This window comes from Sceloporus occidentalis, unplaced genomic scaffold (assembly GCF_023333645.1).
Source record: "Sceloporus occidentalis isolate IW3139 unplaced genomic scaffold, rSceOcc1.0.p SCAF_55, whole genome shotgun sequence".
Lineage (NCBI taxonomy): Eukaryota > Metazoa > Chordata > Lepidosauria > Squamata > Phrynosomatidae > Sceloporus > Sceloporus occidentalis.
The window spans coordinates 2,934,387-2,951,424 of NW_028317035.1; the positions used below are offsets into that span (position 1 = coordinate 2,934,387).

The 17,038-nt window shown below is 40.0% G+C and overlaps 1 protein-coding gene across 1 annotated transcript in view; it reads right to left on the minus strand.

The window, feature by feature from the left end:
* Nucleotides 1-17,038, minus strand: part of LOC149287927 (cyclin-dependent kinase 18-like) — a 31,537-nt gene continuing 14,499 nt past the window's right edge. The window contains exons 3-15 of the mRNA XM_089492235.1: nucleotides 16,777-16,905; nucleotides 14,839-14,895; nucleotides 14,559-14,673; nucleotides 14,325-14,419; nucleotides 11,986-12,048; nucleotides 7,585-7,708; nucleotides 7,184-7,304; nucleotides 5,691-5,788; nucleotides 4,508-4,613; nucleotides 2,255-2,297; nucleotides 1,739-1,829; nucleotides 653-730; nucleotides 1-35 (exon numbers count right to left, since the gene is read on the minus strand). Of these exons, the coding sequence (XP_089348361.1) occupies nucleotides 1-35; nucleotides 653-730; nucleotides 1,739-1,829; nucleotides 2,255-2,297; nucleotides 4,508-4,613; nucleotides 5,691-5,788; nucleotides 7,184-7,304; nucleotides 7,585-7,708; nucleotides 11,986-12,048; nucleotides 14,325-14,419; nucleotides 14,559-14,673; nucleotides 14,839-14,895; nucleotides 16,777-16,905 (1,155 nt within the window). The remainder of the gene's footprint in view (nucleotides 36-652; nucleotides 731-1,738; nucleotides 1,830-2,254; nucleotides 2,298-4,507; nucleotides 4,614-5,690; nucleotides 5,789-7,183; nucleotides 7,305-7,584; nucleotides 7,709-11,985; nucleotides 12,049-14,324; nucleotides 14,420-14,558; nucleotides 14,674-14,838; nucleotides 14,896-16,776; nucleotides 16,906-17,038) is intronic.

Consider the following 17,038-nt stretch of genomic DNA (forward strand, 5'->3'; position numbering starts at 1 on the left):
CTAGAATATACTCTGTCTTCTGGTCTTCCCACGAGCTGTAGAAGGAGAACAGCACTTAGTTACTGGGAGAATCCACCAACAAATTATAAGCACATTCCTTTTAGTCATAATACAATAAACAAGTAGAAATATGATCAGATCTACTTGTTCTGTCCAGATTTAGTTGATCATGGTAAAACTGTGTTACATACATCAAATGTACATGTCATTATTAAAACACTACAAACTTTGTTATCAAGATTGTGTTTAATTAGATGTAAGGTCCAGCTATTGTTCGGTCGATTCAGTTCCTCATAAATTAATTGACTCTTCAATGTTTCTGTACAGTAGACAATTGATATTCATATGAAGTAAACCTAGCCTAGTTAGGTTCCCTGCCATGCTGAGGCCACACAGTGTATGAAATTAGTCTTTATAAGCAGATTTGTATTTACCTTTTGTGCTGCCCTAAGCCCAACCTAGTGCCTCCACCTACACACCTCCACAGATGGCATCTTCCCTGCATTAACAGAGGCATATGACGCCATATCCAGGGGGGGACTGCTGCACCCCTAGACCTGTCAGCCTTGGTCAGAACACCACACTGTTTGTAAGTCCTGGTTCACTTCACTCACATTCCCTGCATACTTTAAGCATTTTGTGACAGACACACCTGTGTGATGGAATATGGAGCCACGGTGTCCAGGATCCTTCTGAAGCTGGATCTCTTTGATTGTGAAAATAGAGGTACCTGGTAGAGAGAGTGATCATGCATGATCTGAATTTAGACTGTATAAAAACTGGTCATGCTATAAGGAGAAAATAAAGAAACACAGGATCTGCTTGCACTATTATATTGCAAATATACACAATGCTTGAATACAAATAATCCTTGTTGAGTCAACCACAAAATATGAGGACAAAAAATAATAATTTACAGTACATGATACAAAACCAAAGACAAAATAACAAAAATGCAACATATAAGTAAAAGTATAAATAACACAGCAAGGGTCCAGCTATTTGAACACTAAGATATTAGAAAATTAATACTTAAAGAGTTAAGGCTAAGTGTTAAACAGTACTCAATTACATCATTCATAATAAAATAAAAAAGGGAATGACCTCATCAGTTACATGAGATGCAACTATGAAGACTTTTAAACAAACTAATCGCTCAGAGGAGACAGAAGAGGCCGGAGGACTTTACTAGTGACCAAGAGCGGACTGACCCATCGGGGCGCTCAGCGGAGCCTGCAAGGGTCGTGGTCTGCAGGAGCAGGGCCGGGAGCAGAGATCATGGATCTCCCGTTAACCGGCCCAAACAGTGGCTTAACTACAGGGGTCCTGTCTTCCCATGCCCATTCAAAACCATCCAGAAAGGGCCCTTCTGACATGGGAATTGACAATTTTGAACCGGCACGGGGAGACATTGAGAGCTGTGACTGTGATCTGTACACAAACCCTGATCGTTTTCTACAGCTCAGTGGGCTAGTCAGGACAGATCATCAGGACACAATCACCACTGCCCAAAAAGGTGAGAGACACTGGGGTCACTTGGGCAGGATAGTACCCAAAAAAGTGGGACTGTCCTGTGTTAAACAGGACATTTGTGTAATATGCTATAATAACCAGTTTGAGCGTGAAAGACTGACATCAGAAGCGCAGACATCTGCCATTAATAAAATTACAACTGAAAGAGAGAGACTAAACTATATAACAGTGTTGCCTCAATAAATTCAGAGGTTAAGAAACTTACTGTCTGGAAGTGTGAGTACTTTCTCCCCCAATGTCTTGAAATATGGATGTCTGATACCTTCATCTGCAGAGATTCGTTTTTTGTCCTCATACTGTAGAGTGAAACATTTGCACAATTATGTTTTAAGAAAATATTCGGCATTTAAATGCTGAATAGCAGCTCTCTTATGGTAATTTCTCTGCAATTATCCTCTTACTACTGGATCCTCCTTTTTATGGAGGCAGCTTTTTCACATTCATGTCAAGACCTGCATAGGTTTTTTTGTTGTTTTTGTAAAAAGCAGATTTGCTTTATATTTGTAAATGTTTTCTAAAGTATGACAGGTTGACATGGGTACTCTATTTCTACTGCAAATTACTATTGAGTGCTTTAATTTAATTCTATTTAGTAACTTGATGACTTTCTATTCTTGTGCGTCTCACATTGCACATGAGCCTTTTTTATACTTCCTTATTTTGTGTGTATGCAGATATCCCATTTTCCCATCAACACACCAGCAGTACCTGAGACACTTACCAGTAGTAAGCTGCTTAATAGATCAATCCCCTCTGAGTCCAGCCTGAAACAGAGCAAAAAGACCTTTCTGATTAACTCTATTCAACAAAACAAATGTCCTGATCCCTGGGACACCTGCTCATTACACCGAACGGGACTTTGATGGCATCACATTCTAAACATATAGATATTAATATATAGTTTGCAGCAATCACAGCTTCAACTCTTCTAGCGCACCTTTGGTATAAAGGAGATTGTAAGCCAGGCCTTCTCGTCCAACATCAGTGCTATTTTGCTTCCCACTCTTTGGATCATGTATGAGCTTTGAATACACTGTTCAATTAACTGCAAAATTATTATACTATATTTTCACAAGGACTGAAAGAGTGCCCATTTCGTTTATTAGTACAGAACACCAATGGAGTAAGCGCCTTACATGGCCACCACTGGAAAAAGCAGAGAAGCCACTTTGTTCCACAAGAAACCCACAGAGGTTGTCCTATTGAAGTCCTAGACCACACCTTAGGGAGAAGCAACATTGATAAGGACTAGGCAATCAGGAGTCATGAAGGAGTCTCTGTGATGTGGAGCTTTGTGGCAAGAAGCTTCCTTCTCATCCAGCGGATGCATATTCCCACAGGAGTAAGAGATGCTTGAGTACCAGCAGAAGAGGGTTATTCAGCATATATGCAGATGAGGAAAGGATCAGAGAACTACCACTTAAGCAGCAGACGCTCTATAAAAGATGCTGGATCCATCTTGTATGAATAGTTAAATCAGAATGACCACCAGATGGGGCTAATGCTCCATCTAAGTGAGCCAAAAAGAACTGTCACGTAGAAGAGAAGCCTGACAGTAGTAGCAATAAGAATGATTTCCAGCTTGAACAGACAGACTGCCAAGGAGAGCAAAGTGTTACAAGCACAGCTTGCTGAATGGGGGTAAATCAATCTCTCCAAAAAACAGAAGCCTATTTATATCTAAATTAAGAATGTTGTTCTATAGACAGTGTCCATAGGATCCATCCTGTCTTTAAAAGCGGGACAAAAACTCAGCTTCCTGTGAACAGATGGGGCTTATATCTCCAGAGCCGGCCTTAGGCGTTGTGGCGCCCTGTGCGGACTACTCCTCTGGCGCCCCCCCTCTGCCCCTTCAAACTACACCCCCCCCCTCTGCCCCTTCAAACTACACCCCCCCTCTGCCCCTTCAAACTACACCCCCCCCCACTTACCTTGTTGCCGGAGTCCTGCGGTGAGAGCGGGAGGCACCCGTCTTCTCGCTCTGCCGCGGTGCCGGCATTTCATGTTGAGCGCCGGAATAGACCGGCGCTCAACATGAGATGCCGGCACCACGACGGAGTCACGGAGAGTAAGGGGCGCCGAACTTCACGAGCAAGTCCCTGCCCGGAACTTAGATTAAAGCATCGGGGTTTTTTTTAAACTTTATTTAACATGAATGATGTTAAATAAAGTTAAAAAAAACAAAAAAATACGATGTTTCAAGTTAAGTCCCGGGCAGGCGCCCCTGCTACCATGGCGCCCTGTGCGGTCGCACAGGTTGCACACCCCTAAGGCTGGCCCTGTATATCCCCATGGCAGTTAGGATGAAGAGAAAAATTATTCTTCTATCTGGCCTCCAGAGATGACTGAGGATATACCCCACTGGTCCTGCACGAACTGCAATGTAAGAAAACCACCCTTAGAGGCAGCCTCCGCAGCCCATGAAGTGATCATCTATCTGGATTATCAATCAGTGATTCATTACATTCATTCATTCACTCACTGTGTCTACAAAGATGTGCACATAGTTGTGTGCACAAATGCATAATCTACACATATGAAATGATTCCCCCAAAAAATCAATAAATTTGCCCAGGGCAGGATTGGGGTGTCTACGCGGCCCTGAGGCTATAAGGCCAGGGTCATCAATTGACGTAAGTGCAGCTGGATACACACAGCTGCTCGTTACACTGGGGCAGCAGGTCGAGTAATGGTTTCTTTGTCAGCGTGCTGTCCAATCGGACATTTGCCCATTGTGCCAGATGGTCAGTATGGGCCTGGTTTCATTATTTGCACAATTGACAGATTGTAATACTGACTTTACCTCACAGGTACTCCGGGAAAAAGCCACACAAATTAATCATAGCACAGCATGACTCTATCCCCACCTTTTAAAAGAAATGTAATACATAAAATGGAGTGCCATGTACTCAAATTGGAAAGGAAAGCGCCAAACTCAAAATTAGCCGGTCCGCTAATACAAAGTAGGCTTTACCTTGGTGTGTGGTTTTTCAGAGGCTGTGCTCTGTACTGTGGGAAGCCGTAAGCTTTAAATTCTTTATTAGATGATATTCCACCCCATGTCTCTTCAGTGGGAGTACCTTATGAAAGACATACAAAAGAAAGTCAAAAAGTTTTAACATTTTAGTTACTTTGTTGGAGTATTCAGTGTTTGTCTTTGAAATAAAAATAAATTAAAATTAAAAGAGGGACCGATGCCTTCATATCTTGTAGTCTAAGCAATTCTACTTGCTAAAATGCTTGTGCTTTTAAGGGTTAGTATAATTATTTTGGAGACATCTGGTTTAATAGCACGATATGAGTGAGTAAGGCAAAAACCTGTTTCTGTCATGAGACCTCTGATGAACCCCCTTACAGGTACTGTGATCAGTAATGCATGCCAATAGAGTCCTGCTTACTGATCACTCTGATCAGCAGCAGTGTTTCTTCCTCTTCAAAAATTATTATTTTTAAAATATTTTTTTTATAGTACGTCTCCCCATAGAATGCATATTGGCTTTCTATTGATTACAGATTCATGGCAAGAGAATTTCCCACACTAATGAGTATCTTTGCTATTTAAACTGTATATCTGTCTTAACTATAACTTCCTTGTTTATGCCCTCATGATCATGGTGGCATCTCTAGGGTGTTATGTTTACTGTAATTGTTTAATTTTTTTAAACTATACTTTTTTGCTTTTTTTGAAGAGGGAGAAAGGGAGGCTCATCAGAGAGCCCAACAGCATCTGGATAGACCCTCTGGGATGTCTTTTCATTCTGGATAAACAATAAAAAGTAAAATTAGCTAAAAGTAGTACTCAGGACCTATTTCCTCAAGGTGTCTTAAGGTGAATGGGCTGATTCTCAGCCACACACTGGAACGGCCTCCTTCCGACCTGATGTCCCAATCAGTGCTTTACTGATTGCTATATAACAGCTGAAATCATGACTTTATACACAAGTGGCTCAATTAAGAACATAATAATCTCCTGACAACTAATGGTTTTCAAAACGGTTGTTTTTATTTAATAATGGTAGGGAGGGGGGATAAAGATCACAGGCAGGTAAACTTGTTTTTTAAAAACAAAATACAAAAATAGTACCTTTAACTAAAAGCAGTACAGTATTTACATACTCTGGACCATCATGCAGCAACAAAAAATGAGGCATCCTCACCTAGTAGCCTGAAGATCAAGTGTAATTCCTCCTTTACCGTAGAACCAGGAAACATAGGTCGTCCTGTAGCCATTTCATATAATATACAGCCAACTCCCCTAAATGAGTGCAAATTTATCATCCAGTTATAAAACCATAAAAATAGGAATAGTTTGGTTCACATGAAGAACTGATTAGGTAATGTGAGTTTTAGTACAAGCAGTGATCTGGCAGTATATTATTATATTATATTATTAGACCATCCTCTTCCAATGACTGATATTAACATACGCTTGTAAGGGTCAGTCCCTTTTCTCCTTCTGTAACAGTCGTTGTTTATGTTACTAGCACGGCTGAATCTGCTGGCACTATATAAGAAATTAAGAATTTTTAGTTTTAGAGTTTTAAGAACCATACTGACACTTTTTTCTCCTGAAGTGAAAACATCAAATCTTGGTCTTATTTTTTTTTAGATAACCGTATGCCTATTGCATGCATGTTTAAATTCCTTACTGTATTAAGTATTACCACTTCCGCTGGAAGGTTGTTTAATTTATCTCCCACTCTCCTAGTGAAGTCAGTGTAAATAAAACAGCAATTACTGCGAACATTCTGTCCAGTCAAAAGTCTCCCTGTCAAATCGGAGCAGGTGCATACATTATATTTCTTTGAGATGGAGCACTGGGTAATTGTTTTCTCTTTTGTTTTAGTGAATTAATTACCATATTGTTTTTTTTTCTGTATTTACTTTTTCTGATAGGTCATCTTAGTCTCTACTGCAACTTCAAGGAGGTAGAAATCTTGTGTCCTGCGTGAGTTCATCTTATTCATCATGGAATAGATCAGCATAACCGCTTATTAAGGCTGCCAGAGCACCTCTGTGCAAGTTGCACAAAGGACAGCCGGTCAGCCAAAATTACAGCTTCCTTTTAATGCAAGAATGGGCATTTATGTTTAAGAAGAAGAAACAAACTGTCATCACTTGTTTTTTATTATGTGTGGGGATTATTTTCTGTAGATTAATATTTCCAAGTGACCAGTGTAATCAATTAATACTTTTTCTTAATAAACTGTCATAACTTGGCTTCCCATTTTACAAGGTCACCTAAAAGAGCTTTCAACAAACACTTAACTTAATTGTAAACTATAAAAATAATATATATCATTCTGACAAATATCACTGCTGTATATGCATATACAGTAGTGCATATTTTCCAAAAGGACTCCATTGGGGTTGGGGTGGAACTGCTGTACCGTGTCCCACCTACAGAGGGGGCCTGGGCCATTTGTCATGGCAATTCTGTCTCTTCGCCCAAAATGATTATTGGATATGGTAGATATACTCATTTAGAGTAAATTTGTACTCTGAAACAATCATACCCATAGCTACGTCAGCTACAGGCAAAATTAAAGTCAAAAGTGGGAGGAGAATTAGGTGGAGTGGGTGTGGCCGAGGGACTCGCAGCACTACACCCAAAGACTCCAAGTCAAACCAGTTATCAGCTTTTACTCACCACATATCAATGGGTGTACTGTATTCTGTAGAACCCAGCAAAACATCTGGAGGCCGGTACCAAAGTGTCACCACTTCATTGGAGTATGTTTTGGTTGGCACTGACTTGGCTCTAGCAAGGCCTGTTCATGACAAGAGAAAGTTATTGCAGCATCCAGAATTGCAAGAAAATAATATGAGACCTTGGGGGCCCAACAATTTACTGAACACCTAGAATTTTCAAGAAAATGCAGATCACGTGCTAAACTCATATTGACTAGCAATCAATGACAGTATAGAAATATACAAATAAATTTACAGTTTATTAGGTATGCAAATGCATTATCTAGGTGGTCCAACTAATGTTCTTTTAACATCAAACACCTTGTTTTAAAATCACATTTTCCTCTAGAACATACACACCAAAATCTGCCAGCTTTAGCTCCCCTTTTTCGTTAATCAGGAGGTTTTGTGGTTTCAGATCCCTGTGAAGTATCTTCCTGCAGTGGCAATAAGACAGACCACGAAGTAACTGGAACATAAAAATCTGTGGGTACAAACACCATTAAATTAATCCATGGCAACCAGATACACTGTAACAAGGCTAAGAGGTGCTATACACATAAAAGCAGCATAAAATAATATCTACAAATAAAGTTTTTTTTATAAAGATCAAAATGTAAAACTTTCCATAAAGATCATTGAAGATGGTATAGTCCTGAAACTAGCAAGAAACAATAATATTCTAAAGGTGATATAAACAATAAATCCATTTATTCATGTGCAACTCGTGTATACCTAGTTGCACTTTGGGTGTCAACCACCTTGCATTTTGCTTTAAATAGATTGGTAAAGAGTGTGGTAGCTACAGTTTAGCTGTAGTCCAGGCTGTCATAAAACATTATAGGGCCATCTGAAATTAAACCATAGCTTCATATAAAACTTCATAAAACATACATATAGCATTTTTGCTCAGTTATAAGACGACCCTGATTATAAGTCGGCCCCCAAGATTTGAATTAATGAAAATAAAAAGAAAAAGCCTAAATGTAAGATTTTTTTTTATTAGTAAATATTAGTTCACAACTATTTTTTCATATTTAATAAAAACTATGATTGAGAAAAATACATTTTTTGGTTTTTTTTCCCTTTTATTTGCCAACCTACCCCCCAGTTATGCACATCTGCCCCACGGCTTGCTACTCTGCCCCTCAGATATGCCTTATATCCCCCTATATGCCACTCTGTCTCCCGATATGCCTTATACCCCCTATATGCCACTCTGCCCCCCAGATGTGCCTTTACCACCTATACGCCACTCTGCCTCCCTGATATGCCACTTTGTCCCCCTATATTCCTTATACCTGCTATATGCCCCTCTGCCCCCGTCAGGGTCGACGGAGAACCCCCCAGCGCAGTCACTCACCTGAGTACCCGCTGACTGCGGGTACCAGCTCCCACGCCGCCGCTCTCACCGCCATCACCGCTCCTGCCATGATGCCGGTCTCAAAGAGCGCCCCCATTTCTCCTTATTCACTCCTGAATGGAGAAGGCGGGGAACGCGCACCACCGTCACCACATACAGGGGGAAGGGCGACCTCTGGTGGTAGATTTAAAAATGAGCACTGAGAATCATTCAGTGCTCAGTTATTGTGCCGTTAAGAGCTATATTGTTCCTCCTGATTCCTGTTATTGACCCTCTGGCTATTGTTACTGACTACGCTGCTATCTCCAATCCTGACCCTCTGGCTATTGTTACCGACTACGTCGCTATCTCCAATCCTGACCATCTGGCTATTGTTACCGACTACGTTGCTGTCTCCAATCCTGACCCTTTGGCTATTGTTACCGGCTACGCTGCTGACCCTTTGGCTTGATTTGGACTTTGCTGTGTTTTCCAGCATATCGGGTTCCTCACCTTGATCCTGACACCCCTAGATATGCGTTATACCCCCTATTTACCACTCTGCCCCCCAGATATGCCTTATTCCCCCTATTTGCCAATCTGCTTCCCTGATATGCCTATATGCCCCACCCGACTTACCGATGCATCCCTAGACTTGTCCCCCCATACTCCAGACTCCCTGGTGTCAACACCATCTCCGCTGCTACCCGGGACTTCCGCCGGGGCTTCTGTGACTGAGCACCGGAAGGTCACGTCACGCCGGTGCTCCATCTTAGAAGCCCCAGCGAAAGTGTCCAGGTCTCCTGCAGCACTGCGGGGGATCCTCCTCTCTGGCAGCCGGTGAATGTCAGCGTGATGTGCGTAGACAACTTCCGCTGCTGCTGGCCAGTAGTTCCGCCAGGGCTTCTATGGTGGAGCGCCGGTGTGACCTGACCTTCTGGAGTTCCACCATAAAAGCCCCCGAGGAAGTACCGGCCAGCAGCAGCGGAGGTTGTCTATGTGCATTGCACAGACGTACACCGGCTGCCACAGAGGAGGTCCCAACCAGGTCCCAATGAGTACCGCTATTCCACAAAATGTACTCTAGCAAATAATTCACTTTTTAGAGATGTTTTCTATTTGACTTTCTCAGCACCAGAGAGATGAACAACTAGTTTTGTAACATTCTACTCTAAAGATCAAAGGCTTACTAGAGGACTTTATCACCAATCTATCTTGCATAGGTTGTATGCTATTTATACTGTTAATTAATGTATATGGTACTATCATCTTTTATTAGGGGTATAATATATTACCTATTTTAATTGGTGAGCTGCTTCTGGGTAAGTAATAAAATAAAATACTTCCTCACGCCACAAGATATGATTCCTGAGATAACTCTCTTTTGCACTTCTGAGAACATATACTTTACACTTAATATAATAACTAAACAGTCTGTCTATAATAATCCAAGGTTTAGATTAGCCCCTTCGTGACTATGACTGATTTTATTATTTGTACCTTTCATATGACAATGGCTGTTTTAACATTTCTGCTGTGCTCATGTTTAGCTGTAATTTTATTCTTTTCCATTTACTCAATCCACACAAGTTATATGTTGTTTTTTTCAGGACAAGAAGGGCTTTCTTTAGATGCCATTATTATGATTGTATTATAAAATATGTTGGAAATTGTAAAAAGGACTTTTTCGGACTTTTACTTGAAAAATCTTTTACTCACCTATCAAAACTAAAAACCTGCTAAATAGATTCTACTATTTGTCCTGAGTTTAGAAATACCCAATGTTTTTATGGTTTTTTTTGCTTTTTTTCTGCACATTATGGGGCAATAAAAAACAAGTAGCATTTTGCTATTTCAAAACCATTTTTTCCAAATCTGGTAATTCTGCAGCACTTCTGCTTTAAACCCAAATAGAGCATTCAATGTAGTTTACCATGTCCAAGATCCTAAAAAGCTTAGAATTCAATATAAACATACTATATAGAGACTATACAGTATATAGTATCTGTGCGTATTTTTTATTGTTTTTAAGTAAAGTCTTTCAGTTATTAGGTGTCTATGTTAAAGGAGACTACATAGTAACATAGTCATTTAGATTGAAAAAAGACCTACATCAATCACGTTCAACCCTTCTACCTATTCTTTCTACTTCTGATCCAAAAGAAGGCAAAAAAACCCTATTAAACTATTTTTCAGATATTGCCACTATTGCCAAATAGATCACATCTAGTGATCTGTATTTTTACTGACTTCTTCCTACAATGCTATTAGGTTGATTTGACAAAACCTGTCTTCCACAAAACCATGCTGACTACTAATTATATTGCAAATCAATATTTATTCTTGAATATAAGCCTTTAGCAACCTTTCCATTAATTTCTCCACTACAGATGTCAAACTCACTAGCTTGTAGTTGCCCGGCTAAGATTTTGATTTTAAAAACCACATGTACCTTACACAAGTCTATTGGCACTATACCTGAACTGAAAGACTCCCTAAAGATGAAAAATAGTTGTCTGATCTAAAATTAGGCTTAGCTAACCTACCCTTGGGTGTCTACTGTCTGGCCTTGGAGCCTTATAACACACTTGCAAATTCCTTCTGTCACATTTCTGAAATCTTACATTTTACGTTTCTATAAACTAAATAAACCTATGTAACGCACAATTTGTCACAACCACAGCCATTTTTACTTTCTATTCTATTCTATTTACAAGATTATTCCTCTTTTTTGAAGATAGATAAGGTTTCCATAAAGTGGTTCTTTACAGACTTTGCAAGGGTGAGTAGGAGGGAGGGAAACTCAGAACAGAATTTTTTCAATTTCTTCCATGATTAGTTTACTTGGAAGATTTTTAAGTCAAATATTTTCAACCATAGCAGATATTTGGAGATATTTGATTTCATTGAAAAACATGGCAGAAAAAAATGGAATAGCAACCCATTATAGATACTAGCTCCCAGATAAAAAACAGGACCTGACAATTACATTGAAATTGTGGCAGAAGCTGCTGGCGCTGTCCCATATTGCTCACGTACTTGATAAAGGAAGTATAAAAATATGCTATTATGACTAGCAATGTATTTTTAAGACCAAACTGTGTTAATAACTGTAATACATTCTATGAATGACTTCCTCTTTGGTGTCCTAGTTGGTATTGTAGGTCCAAAGTATACCTTGAATTGAGGAAGTAGATTCCTTAACCTATAAATACATTTTGACAAGTTTTGCCAGTAGAAATGACCTCTAGTACATGACCTCTGAAATCACTGGCATTCTGAAAGCAAGTGTACTTTAGAAAAAGCAAATTGGATTAGTGAATAAGATCCTGGACTGAATGTGATAACAGCTTAGAAATCCAAAGTTCAAAGAGTTAAATTACTTTTAAAGATTCCTTGTTTCTCAACAATAACCTCACCTTGACGTTGTGCATACACATGAGATTTCCACAGTTATCCAAGTACTGTTTAAGGTCGCTGTCCTGTAAAAGGAAAAACAAACATTTATAAACTGTGAAAAATAACTATTTAACCCTTTGAGTCCTTGGGGTTAGGCACACATTTTCCCCACTTGGAAGGCCTGCGATTTTTGGCAGTTTTGCTATAGTTTAATTTAGGTGACCATGTAAGAATTTTACACTTCACTTTACACTTACATCTAGGATAACCTAAACACAGGTTAAGCTATTCATATATATACATATACTATATAGACAAAAGTATTGGGACACTTGACCATTACGCCAATAGGGACTTTGGTCCATAAAGATTTTTGGATGAGGTTAGTAATATATGGCAAACAAAATAGAAAAAGTTACTAAAGAATGTTATTACCTACCACCCTTTTATTAAATGTATCATATATATATTATTATTATTATTATTATCTTTTATTTATATAGCGCCAACAGTTTACGCAGCGCTTAATACAATACATAAATTCAAGGGGCATGACAAGATGAGAATTGACAGACTAAGACAAACCGATACATTAGGTGGAGAGAGCCCTGCTCGCAAGCTTACAATCTAGAGGGAAATGGGGTGACAAACATAAGGCATAGAGAAAGGGTGAGAGGTAGTGTGGTGGTTGTATCGATGACAAGTAAGTTCTAGCAGCTAAGATGGTATGCTTCTCTGAAGAAGTGGGTTTTTAGATGTTTCTTGAATGTCGGGAGGGAGGGTGAATGCTGAAGGTTCCTTGGGAGTAGATTCCAGAGATATGGGGCAGCTCGTAAGGCTCAAGTAGGAGAGTATTTGCTAATGAGGTCAGAAATGTACGGAGGAGCAGTATTATGGATGGCCTTATATGTCAGTACCAGGATCTTAAATGTAATTCTAAAGGTAATAGGGAGCCAGTGGAGGGTTTCACAGAGGGGGGAAGCAGAAGAGGAGCGACGTGCAAGGAAGATGAGCCTAGCAGCGGCATTTAGGATAGACTGTAGAGGAGAGTCGAGACAGTGGAGTGCCAACCAGAAGAGTGTTGCAGTAGTCAAGACGGGAAATGATAAGTGGATGAACCAGAGTTTTTGTGGATTCTTGGGTGAGGAATGGGCGGATATGAGAGATGTTTTTTAGGTGCAAGCGGCAGGATCTGGCGAGGGACTGAATGTGAGGGATGAAGGGGAGGTTTGAGTCAAGGATGACCCCAAGGCATAGGGCCTGGGTAGTAGGAGAGATAGTCGTGTTGTTAATGGTGATAGAGAATTCAGGTAGTGGAGTGGAGATGGAGGGAGGGAAGATAATGAGTTCAGTTTTAGGAAGATTAAGTTTCAGGTAGAAATAGCAGACAAGTAATACAAGAGATGGAGAGAGATCAGGAGAAGACAGGTAGATTTGGGTATCATCTGCATATAGATGATACTGGAGGCCAAACAAGTTGATTAGTTTGCCAAGAGAGGAAGTATAAAGAGAGAACAGCAGAGGGCCAAGGACTGAACCTTGGGGGACACCAACCGAAAGTGGAAGGGGCGATGATGTCTCGCCAGAGAAGGACCGGTTAGACAGATATGAGGAGATCCAGGAGAGAGCTACATGGGAGAGATGCCTACAGAAGCAATTGAGTCTAGAAGTAGGTGGTGATCAACAGTATCGAAAGCAGCAGAGAGATCTATATATATATATATATATATATATATATATATATATATATATATACACAGTACATTATGCATTCATGTATTTTGGAAACGTAAATAAATGTAGACTAGAAACTAAGTCCATGTAGGTACATAATACATTAGAAAGTGGGCACACATAAGTGTAGGCATACATAAGGAGTTAAATTCAATAATTATGCTAAAGAAACAAAAATAATGGTAAAAAATACACACTTCCACAAGTATGATAAACGTTTTGCATCTCTGGTGCACCTGCTTTTGGAGTCTAGGACTCCCATCACGCTTATCACTTGTTGTGGTCCATAAATGCTAAACAGTCCCTTTTTGAAAAAAATAGTAAATCATGTATTTAAATAACCTAAATAAATGACCTGTGCCAGATCATCTCACAATACATCAGCTTATAGCTTGCTGTCCATTTCATCCATCACTGCCACCGAAAGAGTTGAAATACCACTCCAGCCTTATATTCATATTATATGAATTTTGTAGTCCCGTTTGCATGGCTCCAGTGCATCACGCTGCATGCAAATCAGTGCAGGCATTCTTTACTTACAACAGTTAGAGACTGATACTTCTTAATCATTTATCTCCTGAAAGCTGGGAGCACACAACAGCCACATACATTGCCTTCATCTTACCAGGTACTCAAAGACCAGAGTGAGTGAGTATTCTGTGTGGATGATGTCATGGAGTGTTACAATGTTAGCATGCTTCAGATTCTTCAGTAGAGACACTAGGAAAAATTAGAGGCCTATGGTCAAATTATGAAATCACTTCATGTTGTTCCCGCATACCTTTAAGTTATTTTAACCCCTGTCATTTCTTGCTTTTAGAAACATACTGCTTCCTATGAAGCCAATTTTTTTCCTTACCCTCTCTGATGGCCGTGCAGGGTGCTCCTTCCTCATGCTCCAGTCTGATCTCCTTTAGAGCTACCAGATTCTCTGTAAGTTTACTGCGTCCCTTGAATACCGTTGCATAAGTCCCCTGAAATAACATTATCTTCAGAGAGTGATACACCTTAATGGCCCTTTACTTAGTGTCTAGAATAACCAGTTCAAGTGACATATGTTCAAGTGAAGCATCGATATCCTCTCCCTCACAATCACATGTTTAAGTTTTGTTAAATTCTGTCCAACAATTAGTTCTCACCTCTCCCAGTTTATCCAGTTTGACATATGTTTCCAATTTGCCGAACCCAATATCCGACTGCAAGAGACAGACAGGTAAGAGGATATCATGGAATTTACTCTATGTAGTTATTTGATATACAGTTCAATGCAAAAGTACTTAGATCCTTTACCAATATTTTAATATTAGTACATTTACTAAAATTGTTCTACCAATGCACCCAACATATATTTTAGTTTTTATGTCACTTTACAATCACTGGTTTTGAGTTCTAAAAACATCTTACAAAATGAAAGTATACTGATGATGTAACTGTGAAATATATTAATAACAGGGAAGGCTCCGGGTTTTGCCCTGCCTTCCCAGGTTCTCTGTGCAGCTGATCTTGACAAGCATACTCCCAGGGGCAGAATTAAGACCAAATGGGACCATGGGGCATGACAATCACAAGGGCCCCCCTTCACTTGCTAAAATTCACTTATTAAATCTGTATTAATTTTGTCCAACAAAGAGAAGGCTGATACACAATGTTACTATTATTTTTTGTTATGTTGTTTAACACCATCATATTCCCTAGCACAGTACAATGAGTAAGCATAACCACTAATGTTTCAAAACAAATTGGCCTTACAGAAGGACCCAACTCAAACAAGCTTGCAATAACTAAATAATCTAAATCGTTGCGAGCCACTGAGGGAATTGCAAACGAGCAATGCAAATGAGTTTAATTGTCAGTGCTATTGATATTTCCATTACATCTTCTGGCGCTTTACATCTCACATTACATCTCCCTCATGCCACATTCCTATCCTGTCAGATTCCTTGACCCTATCATATCATTTGCCCCCAGTATCCCTGTCATATATCCAGTCCCTTGTGTAATATCCCCAGAATACTCTCAGATCCCATCATAGGTTTTTCCCTCAGTCCCATATAATAAACCCTCATGTTTTCTTTTAGGGTTGTTGGCATTATTATATACACTATCATATATATATATATATAAATATATATATATATATATATATACACACACCCAGATTCACATTAACATACACATGTATTGAAACACATCTTTAATCCAGTTTGCATGGAAATTTGAATCTATGTATATACGTAGGTAAGTACCATACTTCAACAAACATACTTCCATACACACACAAACATACCTGCACACACACTAACATACTTACGCACAAACATGTACACAAACAAACTTGAAACCACACAAACATACTCGCAGACACATACACACTAACATACATACATACATACACACAAACATGCTTCCACACACAAACATACCTGCACATACACATGAACAAACATACTTACACCCTACTTTTGTTTACAGCTCTCTTTCTTGCTCATTGCATGCTGCCCCATTGAGTCTGAGTGCTGGGAAATTATGTCATCTTCTGACACTCAGACTCAGTGTTCGCTGGCCTAGCGGTATGCCCTGGGGGGTTGTGGCTCTGGTGTTGGGGGTCCCCACTTGACAGGGGCCCCTGCAATGTAGCAACTTCTGTTACGCAAGTGGGCGTCCTATTGTTCCGCCCCTGCACAAAGGGCATGATAAGGGTAAAGCTCAGCTGTACAGACGATTTGGCCCGCAACTCCATACTTTGTTCCCTGATGCTCCTGATCGCAGGTTGGGATTGTCATTTGGGCCAGGGGGCAACTGCCCCATGATTGATCCACCCCTGCCTACTCACTACCCATGTTCTGCCTACTCACTGCCAACTTTCCCCTGCCCCCACCAAGTTCCCTAATACTACATGTGAGTCCCAGCTCTTCACAAAGACTGAAGTGGGAGAGCTGATTCCTCTCTCCTGAAAAAGGAGAGCTGCTGGTTTCCTGGGAGGGTTAGTACTACCCAACAGTGGAGGCACTGACTTGCCACTGCTGATAAAACCTCTTGATTATTTCCAATAACCAGCCTATTGTGACAACACTTACCAGGGATGCTCTTCTTGACAATCGACTAAGAGGCTTCTGGTCATCCTCTGGACTGCTCATCTGTAACTTGTCGAGGAGTTCTGGAGGCAAACGAATATCCATAGGTAGGGAAAGACGTTTGCTGACATCCTTGATGACAAAAAAAGAAACTTTATTAATATTAATACAAGCAGGGATGATTTTGTGTAGGTTTTGTGTGTTATGGAATATGGAAAGGATTTAGTAAGAAGGGTGGTGATCAGAATTCATCTCATCTTATTAT